This window comes from Eublepharis macularius, chromosome 15, assembly GCF_028583425.1.
Source record: "Eublepharis macularius isolate TG4126 chromosome 15, MPM_Emac_v1.0, whole genome shotgun sequence".
NCBI lineage: Eukaryota > Metazoa > Chordata > Lepidosauria > Squamata > Eublepharidae > Eublepharis > Eublepharis macularius.
In genome coordinates, this window is record NC_072804.1 from 51,422,567 (window position 1) to 51,446,741 (window position 24,175).

The following is a 24,175-nucleotide window of genomic DNA, read 5'->3' on the forward strand; positions in this document are numbered from 1 at the left end:
CTTTGGGCCCTGGGCTAGCAGCCCAGAGACCTGGAGAAGAGAAGCAAGGAGGTCTCCGCGGGGATGGGGTTGTGGGAGATGTTCATGTCTGCGCGCACACTGATCTATGTACACACTGGCTGAACGCATCAACGAGAGCATTGCACATTAAGAACATAAGAGCCCTGCTGGATCAAATCAGGGCTGTGTCTAGTTCAGCATCCTGTCTCACAGGGATTCATGGGTTCACTGCCTCTGACTGTGTAGGTTCCCTTTAATCACCATGGCTAGTAGCCACCGATAGACCTATCCTCCATGACTCTCTCTAATCCCCTTTTAATGCTGTCTTTGCCTGTGGCCTCGCTACTTCCTCTGGCAGTGAATTCTACATCTTAATCAATTGTTGCATAAAGAAGTATTTCCTTTTGTCTGTCTTGAATCTACTGCCTATCATTTTAATCGGATGCCCTCGAGTTCTAGGATTATGAGAGAGGGAGAACTACTCTCTCTACCCTGTGCATAATTTTATAAACTGTTATTATGTCCCTCCTTGGTTGTCCCTTTTCTAAACTGAAAAGTCCCAGACTCTTCAGCCTTTCTTCAGAGATAGTTGTTAAAGGCATGCTCCTAGATTGAAAGAACTGTGTTCAAATTCTACCTTAGCCATGGTTGCCCATGGAGTGGCCTTGGGCCAATAACTATCTTTCAGTTACAGCTCCCTAGCAGAGTAACAGTGACCTATTCTTGACCGGTTCAGGACATGCGTCCACACAAAAAGGGAAATAATTCATACTGTTCATAATTAGCGTAGGCACCGCTGTAAGATGCAGTTGCTAACTTAGAGGGCTTTTAAAAAGAATAATGGAGAAAAATAATCACCCAGCCGACGGCTATTAACTGTGATAGCTCAGTGGAATCCAGGTAACTCAAAGCCTGGAGATTCTTAAATCGGCTTCCTGAAGGCATCTAGCTTGCCACTGCTGGCAACAGAATCCTATCCTAGACTTTTGGTCTTGGTCCAGCTGCACTTTTACCTTTTTAGGTTATTGCAAGGGTAAATAACCTTTGAAAGGTTTGAGTAGAAAACGCTGTATAGGGTAAAAGCGCCGTAGATAATTAGGGATAATAGCATGGTGTCCCTATGATGTATACACAGTGCGGTATACATGCCAACACCACAGAAGAATGTGTATACATTACTTCTCGTTTCTCTGTACATAAAGGACTTCCTTATATTGAAATAAGTCAATGATCCATGTCAGTCAGTACCAACGAATCTGACAGTTAGTTCCTCTCTGAGGTTGCAAGTAGGAATCTTCTAGGCTTGCTGTCTTAGATCCTTGAACTTGGGGCCTTACTACAACTTGAGTTTTAAGTGTTCACCAAGATCTTTGTCCCCATTCTTTCAGGGTACGAGTAGCACTAACTGTAGCTTCCTCTAGTAACTTACCCCATTAGATCCCTTTACAGATTTCAAGAGCTTGTTTTATCTCCATTTGAGGTATGCTTGTGACTTACCCCAAGCCCCGTGAACCTTCGTAGCTGAATGAAATTTGAACTCGGGTCTCCCACAAGAAACCCGGTGCTCTGTCCTCTGCCTTCTCCCCAAGTTCTTAAGTACTGAAAGTTAACTGCCTTGTTTTCGGTCCCTGAAGGTAAAGATTGAAACTACCTAAACACAGTGGCTAGAAGTAATTCAGAAAAGGTGTGATCCTAGCCACGCTTGCTGGAATTTAAAACCTCTTGATCTCGGCAGACATTTTTCTGAACTAGTATACTTTATTTATAGGCCGCCTTTCAATGAAAAAGTCCCCAGGGTGGTTTACAAAATATAACTTGAAGATTCCTCCCAGCACAATGTCTGATGACAAACTCCTGAGTAAAAATAATTGGCGTCAGAATAAATGCCGTCGAAATATTACATGTGATGAGCCTGCAGGCTGTCAAAAACATTAGCGTTCTCTCTGGTTTTCCTCAAACGTTCTAACCCTATCTGGGGTTATCAGCTTTCCAACAGCTGCTCATTTGCACAGATTTAATTTGTTTTCTGGTATGCAGATTTTTTCCTTAAACTGTTTTGTGACTTCAAGTTGTAGCTAAGATAAACACCAAAGGCCTCAAGCTGCAGTTGTCGGGCAGGTTAGGAACCTGTCAGGTTGCAACCTTAATCCCACCTTCCAAACCTCTTGTTCAAACAGATGGAGTCACGCATGTGTTGCATGCTTAAAGACTCACACAGATGTTGCACCAGATGTAGCATTATGGGCCTGTTCCTAAAATGCACATAGGGGAAAAAAAGTTGGCTCTTGGAACACACACGTCTCTCCTGTATGCATGCTGGGGACAAAGGGCTAGAAAAATTGCTTTTCCTGGATGAGGCTGACGTTTGTCTAGTCCGCTTTCCGGCCGTGATGGGCCTGGTATCCCTAGAAGCTCATGAAAGCAATGGCTGTTGGTTCTCCACATTGGAAGGTCATGCAGATATCTGTGGAAAATACAAATCCAGGAATAAATATCTCAGCACTGCCGCTGAGCCAACAGATAGCTCTAATTTGGGAGCAAGTTGAAAGAGCAATCTCTAGGTTGTCAGAAGGAAATATGGCAAACTTTTAGGAGCCAGCCTTGCATAAGCTGAAAAAATGTTTCAAATCTCTAGGCACCAGTATTGAAAGCAGTACCTGGAAGACCAGGCCCTGAGGATTTCTCCATTCTTGGTCTATTGATAAAACAATCTTGAGATAGTTAATTTCAAGAGATGATCAGTTCCTCAGCATTCTTCAAAGTACAGTTTGAAAGCCGCCAAACTGGAGCATCAAATCTTACCTCCAGAACTGACCTGCATTCAGACATTGTGATAAATGCATGGTTTGTAACCTGCAGTTTGGCCAAACTTCAGTTAGTTTTGGCATCTGAATGCTAAGAGCCCAAAACATTTGTGCAGGGGCAAAGTTGGGTCAACAGGCACCAAACCTACATTTCAAATGAAATTTTTGTAGCTGTTTAGTTACTCACCGTTTGTACTAGGTGTGGTTTGGTGGGACGTTGGAATTCACAAACCACGGTTGCCTGAGTCATACGGCACTTTGTGGAATCCTGACTTCTGGCAGATGAAAGAGAGGCAGACCAACAAGGGTTTACAACCAGGATATGTTACAGAGGGCAAATCAACTTACTAGAGTTTGTTGCAGAAAACACAGTTTAAACAAACTGCAGTTTCTTGAGCTGCCCGAATCAAGCCCTTACCATTATTACATCTTTTCAGACCTGAATTTACAATCTGCATTTTGACATTTGGCCTCCTGGACTGAAAATCTCATATTCTCCGGCTGTAGCTTTGGTCAGTCCAATTTAAATTGAAAGGAATGTCTTTCCTCCACAACTTCTGATTCCTCTTTCACCTTGATGCATTGTGAAGTAGCGTCTCAAGAGAAAACCTCAGAATGGCTGCCTCCAACAAGAACCAACGAACCCAAGAACAACTGCGACAACAAATCGATGATGGCATGTGGATTAAAAACTAGATAAGCGATTCGCTCCAAAATTTCAATGGAAAAAGTGCTTGTTTTAGCAACGGCTGAAAGCTGCCCCAAATGAATTTGAATGAACCTAGGAAGATGATTCTGTAATATTGGCCCGACCTATTACATAGGTACCCTTGGATGATATTTCTTTCCAGGGCGTTTTTCCTGGGAAAAGAGGTGGTGGACCTCAGTGGGTTGCCCTCAGAGAAAATGGTCACATGGCTGGTGGCCTCACCCCCTGATCTCCAGACAGAGGGGAGTTGAGATCGTCCTCCGCGCCACTCGGCAGTACGGAAGGCAATCTCAACTCCCCTCTGTCTGGAGATCAGGGGGCGGGGCCACCAGCCATGTGACCATTTTCAAGAGGTTCCGGAACTCCGTTCCCCCGCATTCCCCCTGAAAAAAAGCCCTGTTTCTTTCACTGTTGGTACTGCCCTCTCTCTGAGGAATGCAGTGGCCTGTGTATCATTCCACAAGGTTCTCCCATCCATGCATTTAGTGGAACCGAACTTGCTTATCTTTAGCGGCAGTACTTTAGACTGTAGCTTTGGTCAGTCCAAAGCCACAATAAACTTACTCTTGAAGTCCAGCATCCAGGCCTGCACAATTGGACCTGCTTCGTCCCAAAAAGCACAAATGAGAAAACTGGCTGTTTGGGCCTAATCCTATTGGCCAGGCAGAATTAGGGCTCGCGTTTTCTGTGTGACTCTTCCAGCCCTGGCGAGATAAACACAGCCCCTCTATCTGAATAGAGGTCCATCTGGTGCAATTTCCTGTCTGTGGCTGTAGCCAGATCGGAATATCTGGGGAAGTTCTAATTCAGTGTGATGCTAATACTGTACTCTGTTCCCCACTATTTGCTCCTGATTTTCAGCATTAGAACATTGAAGGACCTTTTTAATAAGCAAACCCCTAGTCCCTTCTTGTTGGGTTTGATTATCGAGTCTTGCAAACCATTTTTGTAACCGGCCTGTCTGTCCAGCATGCCCCCCTGTCCCCGTAGGCCCCTTTTAAGCTCTGGCTTGGTCTAGTTTTCCAGGTAAATCCCTCCCAGAACTACTACTATGTACCATTACTGTTTACTCTCTTGGGGTGGAGTGGAAAAAATGTAAGTTAAAAAGCCATTGAATCTGAAGGCCCTTGGGCGAGGCTTCTAACATTTTACCAGGCCTTAGCGCACATGTTATTGGGCTGAAATTTGGATCTTTTAAAAAAAAAAAAGTATTTAAAGCCTATCTTAATGATCACAAAGACTAGAAACTTCCTCTTTTTTTTCCTCTTAAAGCTGCAATTGGCAGGATGCTGTGCCTTTAAGGAGAAAAAGAATGCATCCAGACTGCTAAAAAAAAAATCTCTCCAGTGCTTACCCAAATCTGTCACTGATTTGAGGGCAGTAACAGGTGTAGTGGGAAGATCTGTCTTGCTTTTCACCTGAGTAGGGCTTTTTTTCTGGGAAAAGAGGTGGTGGAACTCAGTGGGTACCACCAGGGGGCAACTCCTGGCAGGTGGTGGTGCCCCTGGTACTACATGCATGCACGCAAAGTGTGCGCACACTCCCAGGACCGCACAATGATGTCACTTTTGGTCAGCTGGAACAAGGGGGGAGTTTTTAAAAGTTTAATTCGCTGTCGGCGAAAATGGTCACATGGCCAGTGGCCCCGGCCCCTGATCTCCAGACAGTTTAGATTGCCCTCCATGCCAGAGATCAGGGAGTGGGGCCACTGGCCGTGTGACCATTTTCAAGAGGTGCCGGAACTCCGTTCCACCGCGTTCCAGCCAGAAAAAAGCCCTACACTTGAGCATGTATCCCAGAAGGACATTTATCCTGCATGTGTTCTCATTCCCCATATTTATGTCTTGGAATATGTATTTCTATATGTATTTTTTCTCTTGCCCTATAATATGCCCTGTGCACCACTTGAATGTTTAGATGATACAACTATCCCTTCTGTGATCAGGGGCCGCTGCACGTTATTGTCTTATTTGAATTTGAACACTTATTTGAACACTTATTTGAATTTGAACACAGAATTTGAACACTTATGTTGGAGAAACTCTTGAATGGGACCACAAGTGCCTTTCAAAGCACATGTTCAGGACAGGATGCCTGCTGGAATTTATACCTCCCTCCAGTTTCGCACAAATGTCCATCCGATGTTGCCTTTAGGAGCCAGCTTGACGGTGGTTCCTAATGGTGGTTCTTGATTCTTTAGGGGGGGCATTCTTCCCCTTGTGCTATACGCTCGAGCAGTTGTGTGCCCCTTCTTCACCCCTCCTCCGCTCCCCTAATCTGTAATCTGAGCTCTGCACAATTGGCCTTCCTTTCATAAGAGTGGAAGGCAGGAGCCAGGGTCAAGCTCCAAGTTTATGGGAACGTGGACAGAATCTTTCCTTCCCATAGGCTCTGCCCGTTGTCCCCGCTCTTCCCTCCGGCTCTTGGTCATTGTGTCTCTTGCCTGTCTGCACAGAAGATGGAATCTTCCATGTTCTCCCAACGTGCCCGGGCAGGGATCCCTCCCTGCTCTTGCATTCCTGCAGATCTGTTGGCGCCTGTTGCATGCCCCGTGGCCTAGGAACAAGCAACTTCTGCCTTTCCCATCCCTAATTTTTCTAGGCACCTTCTCAGTTCTACCTTAGCTCCCCCCCTCCCCATACAGACGTACACACCTTAAGTATTGCCTTCTACCCAAGATGCGCTTACAATAAAATCCATTAATATTCCTGCTTTTACAGAGAGACAGGGATTGACCAGGCGACATCTACCCTGTGTGGTTTGGCTCCCTATATTCTGCATTTCAGAGTGTCTTGCATGGGGCCCAACACAATCTCTCTCTCTCTCTCTCTCTCTCTCTTTCAAACACCGAGAGGGGTGAGTGGGGGGCGTTCCAGTAGGAACCGAGCATAAACCCCTTTCTTGTGCAACAGAGGATTCTTGAGGCACGACCCCCCCACCCCATTTGTCTGGGGAGCCAGCTATACCAGAAGCAGCATGCCTTCTGCTACTTTGACCACATATAGGGCTCCCCCATGTTGTGTCGCCCTAGGCGACTACCTAGTCTGCCTGTATGGTTGAGCCTGCCCTGATTAGGTTGTCTCCAATCTATGCTGTGACCTGCTTAGGTTTAACAAACATAATAGCATCATGTGCCCAATAGAGCATTGTCTGAGCATTCTTCCCTGTCCTTTTATCTTATCTGTATTGTATCCTCTCTTTATCCCTCCAGGCTATTCCCAGAAGTTTTGGGTTCTTTCCTCTTCCCCTGAGTCACTTGTGCCTTTGTTTTGGATTGTGTGTGTGTTTTAAAAAAATACTCTTACTGAGCCATTAATGTTTTCCTCCAAGGCCTTCCTCAGACACAGCTCTATCCTATACTCGTATAAATTGCTGCAAGTTTTGTTCCCCTTCATCTCTGATCCGCAGGTAGCCCATTCCCTCCCCATATAATGCAGAGAACCTCTGGAAGCCACTTTAAAATCCTGGTCTGTCAATATTCACAGTGAGTGGGTTAACTTACCAAGGTCTCAAGCTCTCTAGCTTAACCTACCATGTGGGGTTGTATTATTTATTTGACTTTTGTCAGGTGTTCGGTCTTTGCGGTATGCATAGGCATTCGCGGTTAGCATTGCTTGCAAAAGTCAGCCACCTGAAAACCCTTCTGGCTTCCGTTTCAAAGCAGGTTTCTAGTCCTCAAGGCTGTGAAGATACACTTGGGAACAATATATGGATGTGGCTTATTGCTTAGGGGTGAAGAGCAGGGATTGAAGTTGTGGTGGTGTGGATGGGAAGCACTTCTGTGCAGCTCTGTACCTCTTTTTGTAAGTAGAAAAAGTAGCATAAATCTTTGTCCATCACATCCTGTTCCCTGAGACCAGCAACAAAGGCTGGGTGCTGTTGATTAAGATGGTAGGACCGCTGAGCCACCACGGCAGTGCCTTCTTAGTGTTGGCCCAGTAATTATGGAGTAATTTCCCCAGCGACATGTGTTCAGTAACAGTTTTGTACAGACCCTCATGTTCTCGCACACCTCCCTGTCTCTCCACCAGACCTATAACCTTCACTCTGTCATTGATTCAAAGGTCTCTGCTCCCTTAAAGAATTCAGCATTAGTACTAAATACATGTTCTTCAGTATGTTTTTCAGTAGAATTTCCGCTCTTAGCCCGTTACTGTCTCCTCCTTTGGTTGCCAACCATGGAACCAGATTTTAGATTGCAACTTCCTTGAGGGCAGAGACCGTGCAATTAAAAGACACTGGCAGCTTGTGTCACCAGGGCAAGACCTTTTTATTTTTTTATGATTTGTAAGTGTTAATTTTGGTATGATGACTAAGAGGAGTTTTTTGTTTTAGCATTTCAATACGCGTTTAGTGCACAGGGAAATTTTAAGAAAAATTAAAAGAAATATTATACATCGACGGCAACAAATAACATCTCTCTTGCTCTTAAGCACTTCAGAAATAAGGAACCCTTCTCTGTCAGAACAAAGATCTAAGTGGTCCAGCACCCTGTGCCCAAAACTTGGCCGCCAGTTCATAGAATCATAGAGTTGGAAAGGACCTCTAGGGTCATCTAGTCCAACCCCCTGCACAGTACAGGAACTTCACAGCGACTCCCCCCCAACTGCCCCAGTGACCCCCTGCTCCATGCCCAGGAGATGGTGAAACACCTCCAGGATCCCTAGCCAAACTGGCCCGTGGAAAATTGCTACCCGACCCCAAGGTGGCGATCGGCATTACCCTGGGCCTGTAAGAAGGGCCACGAAAACCAAGCACTGACGCAGCCCTTTCTGCCTTTGAGAAACCAATAGGGTGGAGCATGAAGGAAACTCCTCTTCCCTGCAGTTTGCCCCCAAGCAACTGGTCTCTAGAGGCATGCTGCTTGTGGATATGGAGGCTCCATTTAGCTTGTTAGGGCTAAATAGCTGTCCAGAGACTGCTCCTCTGCACATTTGTCTAATTCTCCCCCACCCCCATTTTTAAAAAGCCATCTAATTTGGTGGCCACCGTCTCCAAATTGATAATTTCAAGTAGATAGCTGGATTGGTCTGGACCTTTGGATTCAGTAGCACCTTTATAAATAATTATACTTATATCTTGCTTTTCTAGACAGATTAGTGCCCTGCTAAGGGGGTAGTGAGCAAAGTCAATGTTATTATTATCCCCACAATACAGCTGGGGAACTGGGCTGAGAAGAGTGACTTACCCAAGGCCACCTGTGGAGCTCACGGCAGGAGTGGGAGTCGAACCAGCAGTGTGGTGATTGGCAATCCAACCACTTAGCCACTATGCTACAGCAACTCTCATAATAATTCATACTCCAGTCACTTTGCTACAGCAGCTCTCTGCTAAAGATGAGGTTCTACTGTGCTCAAATCTTAAAGATAAGTCGCTTCTAGACCCAAATCATGCACCTCCATCTTGTGACAGTGAGTTCCGAAGGTCGGCTAGCTTATTGCCTAATTGACCGTGCAGCCCTAAAAAGAGTTTACTGCAGCCTAAGCCCATTGAAACTCTACTCAGAATTGCACTGTCAATTATGTAAATCCCCCCCCCATGTGCATGCATTTGGTTTACTAACAGTGTTACTCCCGTCTAAGCTCCTTGAAACCAACAGGCTTAGACTGGAGTAACTCTGCTTAGGATCGCACCATTAGGTTGCAAGACTCAGCTTTCCTTGGCACCGGTTTGGGTTACCTTGGTGAAGGATCCTTATTTCTTTCTTTCAATGTTTTGTGCAAAGGGTGCCTGCAGCCAATGGCATCAGGGTTCTGGAGTCTGTAGGAGTGCGCACCTTCCCACGTTTGTAGCGCCCCCCCCTCCTTGCAAAGCGTGTATAAATAAAAACTTCCACCCCTCTTCCCAGTGCAATCCTAAACAGAGCTCCTCCAGCCTAAACCCTTTGAAATCAATGAGATTAAGCTGGAATAACTTTTTGCAGGATTGCACCGTGCAGCCTGCTCTCTGTAATCTCCCTCTTTTTTTCCCCTTTCCACCTTCCCCTCCTCTCCTGGGGGCGGAGCCGAGCCGGGCTGGGGAGGGAGGGGCGGGCCCGGCGTGGCCATGGCGACGCGGCGGTGACGTACGACAGGGGGGCGTGGGCGTCCCGGCTCCATATGAGGCGGAGGGGGGGGGCAGGCAGGGGGGCCAGAGCCCGAGAGCGACCCGGCGGCTGGAGGCTGCGCGCGCCAGGAGCCATGAAGACCCCGGCGGACGCAGGTGGGCGCCGAGCGGGGCCCGGAGTGGGGAGCCCACCCTGGAGGGGATGGGGGGGGGCACGACACGTGGGTGGAAAGTTGCAAGGAGAGAAGGAAGTTGGTTTGGGGGGGAAGGGGTCGAGTGTGTGGATTTTTTGGTGCAATGGATAAAAGGGTATGGGGGGGTTGGAAGCAGCAGGGAAAATCTTTGATCCTTGGGGGGGGGCTGTATTATGGGGATCGCCTCTTTCTGCGCCCCCTACCTCGGTTCTGGCTCTGGGTTCTGGTTCTTGGGAGAGGCTGTAATGGAGGCGAAGGAGAAGGGGAGTAGGGGAAGTTCTGTACAAAAAAATTCCCTTTTCTCTCGCCCCCCCCCACTCAAGAGTCCATCCTTGGCTGCTATTGGAGGCGTAACTCTTTATTTCCTGTCCATCAAATCTCTAGGGGGGGGAGATCCTTTGCAAGGAAAGGGGGAGCGCCGAAAGAAAGCGGGGGGGGGGGATTGCAAAGAAAGGGGGGGCAAGGAGAGCGAGCCCCGGAGGCAGCCCCCCCTCCCCTTCCTCCTGGCTCCGCTGGAGTTTGCAAGGAGCTGCCGGGACCTGTTGCATTTGGCTGCCCGAGTTGCTTTGCTGTTGCTCGGCTTTGCGCCCGGGGGGGGGGGGGAGAAGAGGGAGGCTGTTTGGGTCTCTGTTGGGGGGGGGAGGACTGCGGTGGGGGCAGATTTTTGCAAAGGGGTGGTGCTGTGGGGGGCAATATCCTCCCCGGATTCTGTTGGGGGCTTCAGTCCCCCCTTCACTTTTGCAATGGGGGGGGCGCTGGCAGGCTCGAGAATGAATGGGGATCGAGTGGGGGGCTGTGCAGGCCCCAGCTAGAGGGGTGGGTGGGAGTTGGAAAACAATTGTGCAAAAGGCCTGGGACCAAGGTTGGGGAGTGTTTCGGGGGGGGGGCGTACTTCTTGCAAGCTTTCCACACGGAATAAATGTTTGCATTGAATCTGGATTCTTGCATTTGGGGCTGATCGAGGGGGGGGCGGTTGAGAAAGCCTTGCAAGGGCTCTCAAGCGCCACGTTGCGTGTGCACGCGGAAAAGGCGAGTGAGAAAGTGCTGGGGGGGCGATGTGACTAGGCTTTGTATATTCTGGGTGGGGGCTCTTCCGTCCCACTTGGAAGCCACTGCAAAAGTGATCCCCCCCCGCCAATGAGACATGCGTGTGTTGCCTCTCCATCCCTCCTGGGTTATGCACTGTTTGTGTGGGGGGGGGGGTCCAGTCTCTTCCTCTTCCCTCCTCCTTGTTCCCCCCACTCACGCCACACTCGAGAATCTGGAGAATCTAGTTGGCGAGTGGGTGGGAATCGGTCACAGTGGATCGCAGTGCCTGTGTGTGTTGGCGGAGAGGGGGGAGTGAAGGCGGGGGGGGGGTGGAGAAAAAAAGTTGCCAAGCTGTTCCGAACTGGAAATTCGACATTCGAAAAAGGAACTTTTTGTTTCCGACAAACAACGTGGGGTTAAGGTGGTTTGGGGGGAAGTCTCTCTTTCCTTTCCTCCCCCCACTTCTTTTCAGGCTAGAGCATGTTGGGTTAGCCGAGTATGCCGAAAAATACCCCCTTCTTGGAGGGGAGGGTAGAAGAAAGAGGAAGAAAGGATAAAGGTGATGCCGTCCTCTGTTCTTTTTCACACCATGCCACCTTAAATCTGGCCCTGACTGTTGTCTTGTGGGGGGGGGGGGAGGTTAATCTCCAACCTTAAAAGGCTGGACTTTAACCCTGGACTTTAACCCCCCTCCTTTAAAAAGGGGAGAGGTCCTTATAACTCATTCTCCCCCCACAACTGAAAAAAAAATCAAAGAAATATCCCTTGCCTTTCTTAATAGAAACCAGGAAAGACTTGGGGGGTGGGGGGGGGACACTTTTATTGAACTAGACTTTTCTCTCTTTTTAGGGACTTCTGAAAATGGCTTCCTTTGAGGATAAGTGTGAAGGGTCATGGTGGACTTTGCTCTTGGGGGGGGGAAATGGGGGACGGGTAAGAGAAGGGCGAAGCTGAGTTTGCATTAGGAGGTGGAGAAACAATTTGTTTGAAAATGGCTCTTATTTTTTTTTTAATTAAAAAAGTTCTCTGGGGTGGGGGCTGGCTGGGCAGCAGGTCTGCATTTATTTATTTATTTGCATTGAGCTCTGAAGAAGGGTCAGAATCGTTCCTCCTCCCCGTTTCCCCACCCCCTTCCCCTTCCTCTCTCACTCTGGTTTTGTTCAGTGCCTGCACACCATCCCCCTGGCGCCACCCTCTCCCCCCCCCCTCCGGTTGTCTGTCTCCTGGAATCTTGTCTTTTTTTTTTTCAAGTACTTTTGCTTCTGTTCAGACTTGTCTTTCCCCTCGCACCTCCTCCAGAGCTGCCTCGGTTACTGCAAACTTCTTTCTAGTTTCCTCCTTAAACTCTGGGAAAGTTCTTTACTTTGGGCGTCTGTTTCAGAAGAGAAGAAAAAAAAACCCACCCTAATAATAATTCCTGGGCCTCGCCCAAGCCACTAACAAAATAAAATCTTTGCAGCGTTAACTCTCATGTTGGAATCTGCCGCACGCACACGGTGCCCAGCTAAGATCCCGGCAGCCGCACTTAATTTTTCCAGAGTCTGGTTTTTTTTTGGTGGAAAAAAATCACTTTGTTTTTGCAGCCATACATTCTGTGTGGCGATGGGGGGGGGAGAGAAGGAGGGGTGTCTGGTTCAAGCTTCCTTCCCACCCTCTGCTGGCATACTGCATGCAGAGATTCTCTGATGTGGCTTTGGTGAGTGTGTGTGCGTGCATGCACCCCCCCTCCCCCCCTCTTGCTCACTAAAAGCCAGAGAATGGTGTACTTGTGCATGCAGCTTTAAGGAGCTCTTGGCATTGGGGAGTGATGTAATATTAAGGCCCCCCCCCCTCTCTGAAGCTTTGGATTGAATTCCAGCCCTTTTAGCTTCTGGCTCCTAGGATTAGTCACAGGGGTGATGTGGTTTGGAGTGTATGGGGGGGGTGACTTAAAGAGATATCAACTTAATTTCCAGTTTCTTTTTCTCTCCCCGCCCCCCCTTTTGCTGTCTTCCAGGAAATCCCTCAGCAAATAATCATAGAACATCCTCTCCAAAATAGACCATAGTTCCTTGAAGGGAGGGAAGGGGGGGGCGGTTCTCTGTAGAGCTAGAGCTCAGTTAGTAAACCAGACAAAAGGAGGTGAAGTGTTTTAAGATGGAGTCCCCTTTCAGCTACACTTTGAAATTTTTTTTTAAAAAGTTGCTGGCAAGCAGGAGCCGTTTTCAGCACACACACACACACACTTTCTCTCTCTTTCTTAGGAAAAGTGGAAAATACGCGTGGAGGGCCGGGCTTGGCTGGAGCAGCCTGATGCACAGAAAGTGGGAAGCCAGAGCTGGGGTAGCAAACACTCCTTGCATTGTGTGCAGGCGCTGGCCTTCTCCGAAGCAAGGCCCCCTGTCGCACTCCTGGTTGGGGCACCCTCCGAGAGGGAGGCTGGGAAGAAGGTGGTTTCCCTCTGTGTCGGGGATGCAACTGTGGTTGCTGGTTCCCTGGAGAGGTGCATGGCAAAGGGATGGCGGGGTGGCCTTGCCTTTGGCCGTGAAGGCATGCGGAGTCTTGTTCCCAAGATGAGAGGCATCTGGGTTCCATAAAAAAAAAAGATTAGAGAATCTCTGTGCCGCCGTGTGTGCACCCTGCCTCCCTCCTTGGGGCTCAGGAGAGGATATGGCTTGGGGTATGTGGGTGGTACACAGACCTGTCACAGTCTCAGTGGTACAGACTGCCAGTGTTTCCCCGCCCCTTGGCTCTGGGCTGCGGGCGGTTCGTGCCAGGCCTGGGGGCAGTGCCAGCCAACAGACGGTGGTTTTTACTGCCTCCCTCCCTAGGTTGGCAAACTAGGTGGCTGAGTTGGTGGAGACATGGCGGTAACACTAGGGGGGTGGGCGGGAAGGGGGGCGAAGAACTGTCTGTGCCTCTTCCCCTTTGGAAGAGAGGGACTGGGACTAGAATGGGAGAGCATCCAAGATGCTTTCAGAGCGCATTGAGTTGATCCTCTGGGTGGCATGCTCTAGGACTGAGACTGCAAGAGTGGGTGACATTACCAAACTTTGGGTTCCTAGGTTTGGGGGTGTAAGTGGATAACGCAGTAGTCTGTTTCTTCAAGGAGAAAAGCAACCTCCCTGAAACATTTTATTGGAGGGGGGGGCGTAAAATCTTTGCAACTTGATCAGTGATGGGGGTATGTGTGGATTCATATGTGAACTGCTTGCTCCTAGACATCCTTTTTTTTTTTCTTCACCCCCCCCCCCTTTTCTCCCAGCCCCACCATGGGAAGAGGAATGCGCCTGGTGCGTTCCTGGAAGGGTGTTAGCTGGTGAGAATCTAAACAGCAGGACAGAGCCTGGACATGTGTGGGGGAGGGAAGAGTTTGCTCTCTTTCAGGCCCTGTTCTCTCTGTGTCCCCGTAGCAAGCATTCTACACTTTTATTAATGGGGTAGATCAAGCCTTTTCGGTTTTTTAAAAAAAACATTTTATTATAGCCCATCTTACTCATCAAGACTCAAGTTGGTTTGTTTACATAGTGTGAGTCGATGCAGTCAATACAGTGAGACATCCGATGAGCAATGTAATAGGACTAAAGTTACAGGAATCTTTAAAAGAGCAAGATCCAGTTCCAGTAGCACCTAAAAGATCAACTAGATGTCCAGGGTATGTGCTTTTGAGAGTCAGAGCTCCCTTCTGACCCGAATCTTGCTTTTCTGCTACAGGCCAAACCGGCTACCCACCTGAAGGAATCTTAAAAGACATGTTACGCAGTGCAGAAAATTGGTTCTTGTACTTATCCGTCGTCGTCCCCCCCCCCCCAGTTTAAAAATTAGGTAACAGGACTGCCCTATGCACTAAGCGCTGCCCTATGCACTAAGGAACAGGGCTGCCCTATGCACTAAGAAATAAAGGGTTTACAAACAAACCCAATTTTCTCTTTGCTTACCTTTGTGGCACACGTGAGGTTTGATACACAAAAGTGTAAAAGTGATGGGTGCTAGATTCCCTTGGCGGGTCCAGACTTTGTTATTGGTGCTCAGCTCTTCACACAACACCTTGGAACTCAGTGTCGCATCGCTAGTAAGTACAGTGGTCCGTACATTCTTGGATTAAGTGTCTGTCCTTGCATGTGTCACAACACTACCAGCTATCCATGAAAACTGTCCTTGTTAAAGACTGCATGGCCGTTGAGTGTTATGGGGCACGCCATAGGTAAGATGTGGTACGTGGACACGTGCACTTAATGTTAGAGGGTGAACCAGGGCCTAGAACAAGAGATCTTTTGACTTGAAGCTCCATAAGGGTCCTGTTACGAAGTTCTGGGGGGTTATACACAGAGAGGATTACCCTTATTGTCACAGTCATGTGAATCTTGGCATAACTGTGAGGGTGGGTGCTCCTCGGTCCCTGTTACACCCCGAGAGAACTCCATTTGGGGAGAGAGGCTGGGGAGGGGGGAGAGGAGAGCAGAAACACACCAGCGTATCTGGTAGCACCAGCCGAAGAACAGAAAGCCCATTCACAGCCTGCGATGTTTGGATCTCGGCAGGCGGCTGATGTCAGAGCGGCCCCCCCTTCACCCACCGCCTTGCTAATTAGCAAGAACAGGCCCATGTGTGTGCAAGTGGGGCTGACTCAGATGCTATAGCTGGGGGAGGAGTGTGTGTGTGGGGGGGGCAGCTGGTCTTACTCCATTCTCCTTCACCCCCAGGTTGCAAGGACGGAAGAAGGGATGCAGCCCACCCACTTGGGTGCGGGTGGGGGAACCAACTTAGCAAGGATCAGGGTGTAGAGCATGCATAGGGGGGAGATTTTCTGTCAGGGAGGGAGGAAAACGGACACGAAGTCTTACATCCCTTGGTGCCCCCCCATGCTAATAGAACCCCCATGCATCATTTTCTCAGGTCCTGCAAAGACCATGCCTGCCCAAGCCCCCCTTGGTTTCCAGAACCAAAGTCAGTTGGGAGAGGGACGAACTATTCCCCCATAAACACTGCCCCCCCTTTTTTTCCATGGCACTGAGATGCAGCTGCCGGAGAGCGTGGACTCTTCTGTATTCAGTTTTGTGAACAGTGGGACACCTTGATCACTGGGGGAGTGGGAATCAAGTACGTTTCAGTTGTGGGGTGCCTCTCCCTGCTTCCCCTTGGGGTACTGCCCGGTTCACGCTGTTTCTTTTCTCTTCCTCCGGTTTATTTTTAGCTTCTGTCTCCCTTGCTGTTGCCTGTTGCTTGGAGACTGGTACATGGGGGGGCAGGGTGGTTTCTGTTTGCAAAAAGGCCCTATGGTGCCAAGGAGCAAGCCGGTGGGTGAGAAGGATGCTCAGCTATTCTGGTGTTGGGGGGCACAACTCCCTACCGGCTGCCTGGGGTAGACTTCTTCACCCCTTCCTTGATCTGGGAGTGGACTGGTGGGCAAAGAGGAAGAGAGCACATGTGGTGTACGCTTGCAGGCATACTCCCTGCCCTGCCAAAGGTGGGGTGTGTGTGTGCAGGACCGTCTCCAGCACTCCCACCCCCCCTCGAGATGACATCACCACCTTAATGGCTCCGTCTCCACCGGTGCCCTTGAGCCGGCGCCCGAGTCCCCGGCCTCCATTACAGGGCCCTGAATTATTGATGGGCTCAGAGCGCCTGGGGTTTGGGAAATGGGAAACCACAGCCCCCCCCTCCTCCGCCTCCTCCCTTCCCCCCCTGGCAAAGCTCACAGACACCCCCCCCCCCACGCATTGGGCATAAGCTCAGCAATTTCAGCCAAGGAGAGATATAAGAGAAGGGTATGTGTGTGGGATGGAGCGGGAAAGAGGAAAGTGGGGGGTCTCCTTATGCCCTGCCCTGCCTGGGTGAGCAGGCAACAGAGACTGGTTTGCATTAAGGGCGGCCTGTCTTTGGAGGAGTTTGGGGTGGTTTGTGTCTTTGGTGGCATCAGGGTCCCATAAAACCCCGGGGAAGAGGCGTCTCCACCTTTCTCTCCTCTTCGCCAAAATTTCTGGGAGAGCCACTTCTGTTTAGTAAGCCCTGGGTGAAGCATGTGCCTGTGTGGAGGGTGGCCTATTGTCTCCACTGAAGACTTCCTGTTTATGACGGGATGGGGGAGAGTGGCGAGAACTTTGGCTCCCAAAGGAGAGAAAGGGGCAGCGATGCAGTCCCAGTGGGAACGCCCCAGGCTTGGTGCCGGGGGGAGATGCCAGGATGTGTTCTACCCTTCTGTGCCTCCTGCAGCCGTGACTCTTGGGGGTGCAAGAAGGCACGGTGTGGTGGGGGATGCACGGGACACTTCGGGCTTCTGTGTGTGTGAACATGTGTTTCCAGCTTCTGAGCGGCCGCGCAGCCTCTTCTCTTTCCCCCTCCCCCCAAAGGAATGCTCTGGAGTTGGGCTTGCCTGCTGCCTCGTGGCTGGGAAAAAAAAGGGCCCCTTGTTTGAGAGCTGCTGACCTCAGCCCCGAACCATCCCCCCAAGCCTGCCTAGTGAGAACGTGGTACAAAGAATCCCCCTCCTTCCCAACATGTTGATGCTTCCCTCTTGGCCATAATGGAGCTGATTCTTCCCAGAATTCTTGAGCTGCTCGTTTTTTTCCTTCTTCTCCTCTTTCCCCACTCCCTCCTTCCACCCTTCCCCTCTTTCTTGGGTGTTTTGGTCCCCCCCCCCAACATATTAGAAGGGAATGTTTTTGTGTCTGTGTGGGTCCCCGGGGCAAGACTCTGGAGTTGAGAATAAAGAGAGCTCTTCTCCTTCAGGTAGGGGGAGGCTGGATGAAGAGGCAAGCCCGGGCTGCTCTACTCTCCCTCCCTCCCCACCCACGCTTAAAAGGAGGATCTAGTTGGGACCTCGCCTGGAAGTCGCAAGGCGCTTGGCCAGTCTCCCAGCCTCCTGGCTGCATAAGGCGGCGGCGGCAGCAGCCGGTTTCCTGTTTTCCCTCCCCATGTGTGCAGGTCGGCGGGATGGGGGGGGGGAGATCCATGCACCTTGTAGTTGCATCTTAGGACTTGCAGTGCCTGCTCTTAACCCAAGTTCCAGCCCTCCTTTGTTTTCGGCAGGACTGCCAGCACGCACTGATGAGATGTGGGAAGCAGATCAGGGTATGGGAAACGCCTGGAGCTTCGTTCCAAGCTTTTAAAAAGTGTTCCTTTCTCTTTCCTTTTGTGTCTTTTCCCTTCTTCCTCCTGGGCCTTCGTTCAGAGCTGGCTAACCCTACGATTTCCTTTGCCAGGTTTCGCCTTCCCAGACTGGGCCTACAAGCCCGAGTCGAGTCCCGGCTCACGGCAAATCCAGCTGTGGCATTTTATTCTGGAGCTGTTGCGTAAAGAGGAGTACCATGATGTCATCGCCTGGCAGGGGGACTATGGGGAATTTGTCATCAAGGATCCGGACGAAGTGGCCCGGCTCTGGGGGGTGCGGAAATGTAAGCCCCAAATGAACTACGACAAGCTCAGCCGGGCTCTCAGGTGAGGCATGGGAAGCTTTGGCCACAAAGGACCTGAGTAACTAGTTGCAGGTAGAAAGAGAAATCAGTTTGCTTGTCCCTCAGTCTGTTCCAAAGCAGGCCGTATTCAGGAATTTGGAAGAATTGCTTTGTAAGGTTCAGAAATTAATATCTGGGTGGTTCACCCATACACTTCCCCTTTTAGAGCATCTTTCTAGCTGCTCTAGCTTTGAAGGAATGAAAGATAAGCAAAGACCCCTGTGAAGTTGCATCATTATTCTGGTTTTGGTGTTGCTAAACACTTGTAAAGCTATGTTGAATGCAAATTTTTGTTAAGCCATCTTTTCTCCTAGAATTGCAGAGCAACAAATGTGTGGTTCCAACCTGCAAGGGCATCTGGCCTTCTTCAGATTGGATGCTCGATAGCAGTAATCGGGGGCCCAGTTCTCTCCCTCTATGAGCCTCCTAAGCATTTTTTTAGTGTTTGGCCTCACCATCAAGCTGTGAAGTAGGTCCCCCTGTCTATTCTTTGTTAGAGATGGCAGATTGCAATGGAGAGGGAGGATACAGTCGTACACACCTTGTGTTAAAGCAAACGTTTTATGAAGTTCAGTTTTTTTCGATCCAGTGGATTACGTTGGCCCTCAGCCGGGATTCCCATTTTTTTTGTTGAGAATAGAGGTGAAACAAAGAAGGAGCAACAGGGATCCTGTGACCCCCCCGGTTCCTCTCCCTTGGCAACCCAAAAGGCCACCTGAGATCTCTGGTGGTCGAATCACGTGATCTTGGGTCAGTTTTCTTCATTGTCCAGGCAGCTCAAAATGGCGGCAGAGATCACGGCTTTGATTTTACTTCCCACTACTTAAAATGTTATTTTTCACATTTCTTTTTTTTAAATTGATATCAAACAGATAAATAATTTCTTAATTATCAAATAAGATGGGCACAAGATTGCAAAACTGACCTAACAACTGAACAATGGCAGAGGATTTGGTTGTCAAGTATTTACAATTCAACATGTGGCTGCTACCAGATTGCAAACCTTTACAATTATAAATAGGTGGTCCTTGACACCTAAGAAACTCTCACAAATTGATTCTTCATTGTCTCCTCAGTGCTGGAAAGGCTGCAGTGTGATAGGAACTTTCTCCCACTGCTGGTGGGAGTGTCAACATGTCATTATTTTGGGGAAGAAAGTTCTTATCTCTCTTATTTTTCACATTTCTGTAAACCTGAGCAGCTCCTCCTTTTAATAATAATAATAACTGCGCTTATATACCACTCTTCTAGAACAGATTAGTGCCTCACCCAGAGTGGTGAACAAGTTAGTGTTATTATTAGCCCCACAATACAGCTGGGGAGCTGGGGCTGAGAGGAGTGGCTTACCCAAGGCCACCTACTGAGCTCCTAGCAGTAGTGGGATTCAAACCAGTAGAGTGCTGTTTCGCAGCCAAACCACTTAACCGCTGTGCTACAGCACAGCAATCAGGAGCTGTGGCTATAGGATTATATGATAAAATCAAGGAAAGACTTGAGTTTAACCCTTCTGTTAGTGGGTTGTATATTTGTAACGGAAAGTACTTTGGATGTTGGTTCACAGGTACAAATCCACAAATATTAGTTCTCTGGGTTCCAAAGCAAAGATGAGATGCAAAGTTCTCGAGATCATACCTGCTTGAGTGGACAAAGTTCTGATCTTAAAATACAGAAAGGAAGTTCCAGTAGTTGGGGGTCATTGAGGCTGAAAAGCACCCCAGTTTACCTGTTAAAGGGGGACATCAGGTATTGGGCTGTCTCGTTGAAGAAAAACAATGTCATGATTTCATTGAGGAGATGTCCACAGGTCTTGAGACAGCAGATCAAAGGTGGAGAAATGGCAGTGAAGACTACAAAAATACCGGGTTGGATCCAGCCAGTTTTTTCATTCAATTTCACCCAATTACCATCATTACTGCAGCCCCTCACTCCATATGGATTCTGCCCACCCAGGTCCCACAATCTCCAACGTAGACTTTTTGAAGTGGTCAAAGGGGGCCCCTTCCTCTCTTTTTCACCAGTGAAAAAACAGGTTGGATCCATCCCACACAATTTCTTGCCCATCCTCCAAAAAAAAATCAGAAAGCTCTTGGGGATTTTTTTTCCAGGTGGGTAGCCGTCTTGGTAGAACAGCAGAATTTGAGTCCAGTAAACCAACAAGATTATTTTTTCAGTGGCAGCTTAGGAATCCTCTTTGTAGAGGTTCTCTTCCTAGTTGCCCAGAGATGCTGGTCAGCCACAGAGTGCCGGGCCCGTGGCTCTTTATGAACCTCGGTGGTACACTTCCTCTATAACTTTGAGGTATAGAAAGTCATCCAAGTGCTTAGATCGGGGAGCCGTGCCAGAAGATCAGTCCGCCCTCACCCATTCATTGCGCTTTTTGCAGTTGGGCGTTGTGTGGGGTTTGTGAATTGCTGACCTCAGACCCAAATCCACCTCTTTCCACAGGTACTACTACAACAAGCGGATCTTGCACAAGACCAAGGGCAAGCGTTTCACCTACAAGTTCAACTTCAACAAGTTGGTGCTGGTCAACTATCCCTTCATTGACATGGGCATGGGAGGTGAGTTGGGAACAGGTCTCAGGCCACGTTGCACGGTGGTGGTCCGGTAGTGTACGTGGCCCCGGAATCGGTGCTGCATAGGCAGGGAACTGTTGTCTTGGTCACTCAGAAGGCCAAAGATTAAATGTAGGGTTCACCTGACCAAGGGACATGTGTCCCCGGACATGATGCTGCCTTATAGTGAATCAGGCTTTCAGTCTCTTATGGTCAGTATTGGCTGCTTCCACACACGTTGGATAATCCACTTTCAGTACTCTTTAGTGAACATTTGGAACTGCTTTTCCATAGCCATTTCCACACACGTTGAATAATGCACTTTCAATGCACTTTAGAGATCCTTAGGAAGTGGATTTTTTGTTCCCCACATGGAAAAGCCATTCCAAATGTTCACTAAAGAGTATTGAAAGTGCATTATCCAACGTGTGTGGAATCAGCCATTGCCTGCTCAGACTGGCAGCAGCTCTCCAGGGTGTCAGGTGGAAGTGTTTCACATCGCCAACTGCTCGGTGGGGAAAACGGGGGGTAAGACTGTCATTCTGTCATAGAGTGTGCATTTTGTGTGATGCATGCATGCAGTTTACTCCCTGGTGTTTCCAGTTGGAAGTTTCTCAGCCAACAGGAAGAACTTCTGCCTGAGGCCCGAGACAGTTACAGCCTGCCAAAAGAGACAATACCGGCCTTTAATGGCCTTACTTGGTATTGCACAACTCCATGTTTATGTTAGAATTTGAAAAGGACACGGTAAGAGGAGGAGCAGTAATGTTAGGCTAGCTGTACCTTTTCCCACCACACAACAGTCCATTGTCCTAACTACCTCTCCCCACACCCACAGGTGGAGCTGTGCCCCAGAGTGCCCCGCCAGTGCCCTCAGGCGGCTCCCACTTCCGGTTCCCGCCCTCCACGCCATCCGACGTGCTGTCCCCTGCCGATGATCTGCGCTCGCCTGGCATATTCTCCGCGGTGGCTCGCCGCTTGGCCCGTGGCTCAGTCAGCGACTGTAGTGATGGGACGTCAGCTAACTCTGAAGTGGAGGAGTCCTTGGCCGAGGAGCAGAGGCGTGGTGGAGGAGAGGGAGGTAGTTTCCGTGGGCCCCCCGTGCCCGGCCACCCCCGCCTGACCCACGACAGCCTCTTCAGGGTTTATCCTCGCCCTCGGGTTCCCGAGCCCCTCAGTCCATTCCCAGTGTCCCCCATGGCTGGACCCGCCGCCCTTCTGCCTCCTCAGTTGTCCCCAGCCCTCCCCCTCACTCCAACACACATGAACTACACTCCTTCACCCACCCTCAGCCCCATGTATCCAGGTGGCTCCCACTTCTCCTTCAATCCCGAGGACATGAAGCGCTATCTTCAGGCCCACACCCAGAGTGTATATAACTACCACCTTAGTCCCAGAGCTTTCCTACACTACCCCAACATTGTCATCCCCCAGCCCCAACGCCTCGACAAGCCCCCTCTTCCACCACCGCCCCCACAGGCGGAGGAGCCGCCAAGCTCTTTCAAGTTTAAGCTGCAGCCGCCGCCACTGGGGCGCCGCAACCGCGAAAAGCATCAGCTCCCGACGGTGGCCCCCGGAGAACCCGGCAGCGGCCTCCCCTCTTCTTCCTCCGCCTCGGCGGCCGATCCGCCTCCACTCCCTCAAATCAAAGTGGAACCCATCTCAGAGGGGGAGTCAGAAGAGGATCTCACGGTGGAAGTCACAGATATCAGCGAGGAAGAAGACGATGATGAGGATGTCTTCAAGGCCCCTCCTGCACCCCCAGAGAAGGTTGGGGGAGAAGAGGAGATGCAGCCGGCAGCTCCCCCTGTTGCCCGGGCTGGGGAAAGTGGGAAGTGTATCCCGCTCAAGCTACGATTCAAGCGCCGCTGGAGTGAGGATCAGCGGCTGGAAGCTGGTGCAGGGGGCGAGGAGACAGACGACAAGAAAGTGAAGGGGGAAGATGACGCCAGCAGTCACGGAGACGGAGTAGGAGGGCGGCGGATCAGCACGGAGCTGCAGCGGGCCACCGCTGAACTTACCCTTGAGAACCGGGACTCCTAGAGTTGTGATGCTTGGCCCCCTCTCTTCCCAGGACAGACAGACTTACGGGTGGGGGACTGGTTTTGCTGCCTTAACTCAGAGATTATCTTTTTACCGTTGTCGATTCCCTTTTCTTCCTTGAAACTCTGTAAATTTTATTTTATTTTGCCTCCCTCGAAAGCCTGAAAAATTTGGGGGCAGGGGTAATCTTGAACAGTTTTTACTTGTCTATATACATATAAAGTTATATATATAAAAAATATAAAAAACCTCTTTGCGGGGATGGGGGGGATTTCTAAAATATTAATATGCTGGGGCAACTTTACTTTTAGTGGTTCTCTTTCCTGTTGAGCCCCCCCTAAAATTCTTTTAAGGTATAGAGCCCCAGGGCATTTTTTTAAAGGAAAAAAAATGAGTATTTTAAATAAATATATATATATATATTGCTTTTTTGCCTTCATAGGGCCTTGTGCGGGTTGTCCTATTTTGTGGGGGGAGCTTATTATGAAAGCCACCTTCCAAAAAAATTTCCTTTCTCTCCCCAGCCCCACTATTGGCATACGAAGCACAATATGCTTTTTAATCCCCAATGGATTGAAAAGAGATTTTAGCCATATATAATCTCATTCACATCTCACTCACCTGTCCAAATAGCACCTATCAAAAGGGAGTGGAGGTCACCAATTCCCCTTTTGATACCTCTGCTGGCGTAGAATCTGCTTTTGACCTTTTAAAAATAGAGCCAGCTTGCCACATTTGATCTCTGCCACCTCTTCCCCCACCAAAAATAAAAAGGAGAAGGGTGTTATTACCCCTTTAGGCAGCCTCTCTCTCGGGATGGATAGTAACTTGGCATGTTTGTAGAACTTCGTAATCGAGAGCTGTGGCAGAGGAAAAGTGATCCCCCCCACCCCAAAGAGACCCCTTCATTATTCATTGCTTTATGTAACCAAAAAAAAAAGTGGGTTTAGGCATGGTGTCGTCTCCCTCTGGCCTTTCCCACGCTCGGGTTGGGGAGGGAGGTGGGTGGGGTTGGGACGTAAAGGGGTTTTAAGTGCCTGTTTGAAGTACTTTTTCCAAGAGAACATGCGCAGGGGATGGGCACTCCTGATCTCGGAGCTTTCCACTCCTGGTGTCTTACAAAACCCCTTCCCCTTCACCCCCAAAGAAATAAAGGCACCATTTCACCTTCTTGTTTAACTCAGTTTCCCCTTCGTTGGGAGGGGAGGGCTTTCCTTCGGAATAGGGGAGAGCAGTGGCGGTTTTGCAGGGTGATGGTGTCTTGGAAAAATAAAGCAGGGATTTCCCCCGACACACCCTTTGTACTTCCTTATCGGTGCCCCTAGCCCTTGCAGGCAGAGATGCCTTTGTTTTCAGCTGCCCC

General features: G+C 49.4%; 1 protein-coding gene across 3 annotated transcripts in view; it reads left to right on the forward strand.

Moving 5' to 3' along the window:
* Window positions 1-24,118, forward strand: part of ERF (ETS2 repressor factor) — a 29,840-nt gene extending 5,722 nt beyond the window's left edge. The window contains exons 1-4 of one of the 3 annotated variants that reach the window (XM_054999948.1): window positions 9,648-9,714; window positions 17,963-18,197; window positions 20,660-20,775; window positions 21,608-24,118. In XM_054999948.1, the coding sequence (XP_054855923.1) occupies window positions 9,693-9,714; window positions 17,963-18,197; window positions 20,660-20,775; window positions 21,608-22,812 (1,578 nt within the window). In that variant the 5' untranslated portion in view covers window positions 9,648-9,692 and the 3' untranslated portion in view covers window positions 22,813-24,118. Of the gene's footprint in view, window positions 1-9,647; window positions 9,715-17,509; window positions 17,832-17,962; window positions 18,198-20,659; window positions 20,776-21,607 lie in introns of those variants that run through there. The other 2 variants (XM_054999946.1, XM_054999947.1) reach the window with 2 other exon arrangements.
* The last annotated feature ends 57 nt before the right edge of the window (window positions 24,119-24,175 follow it).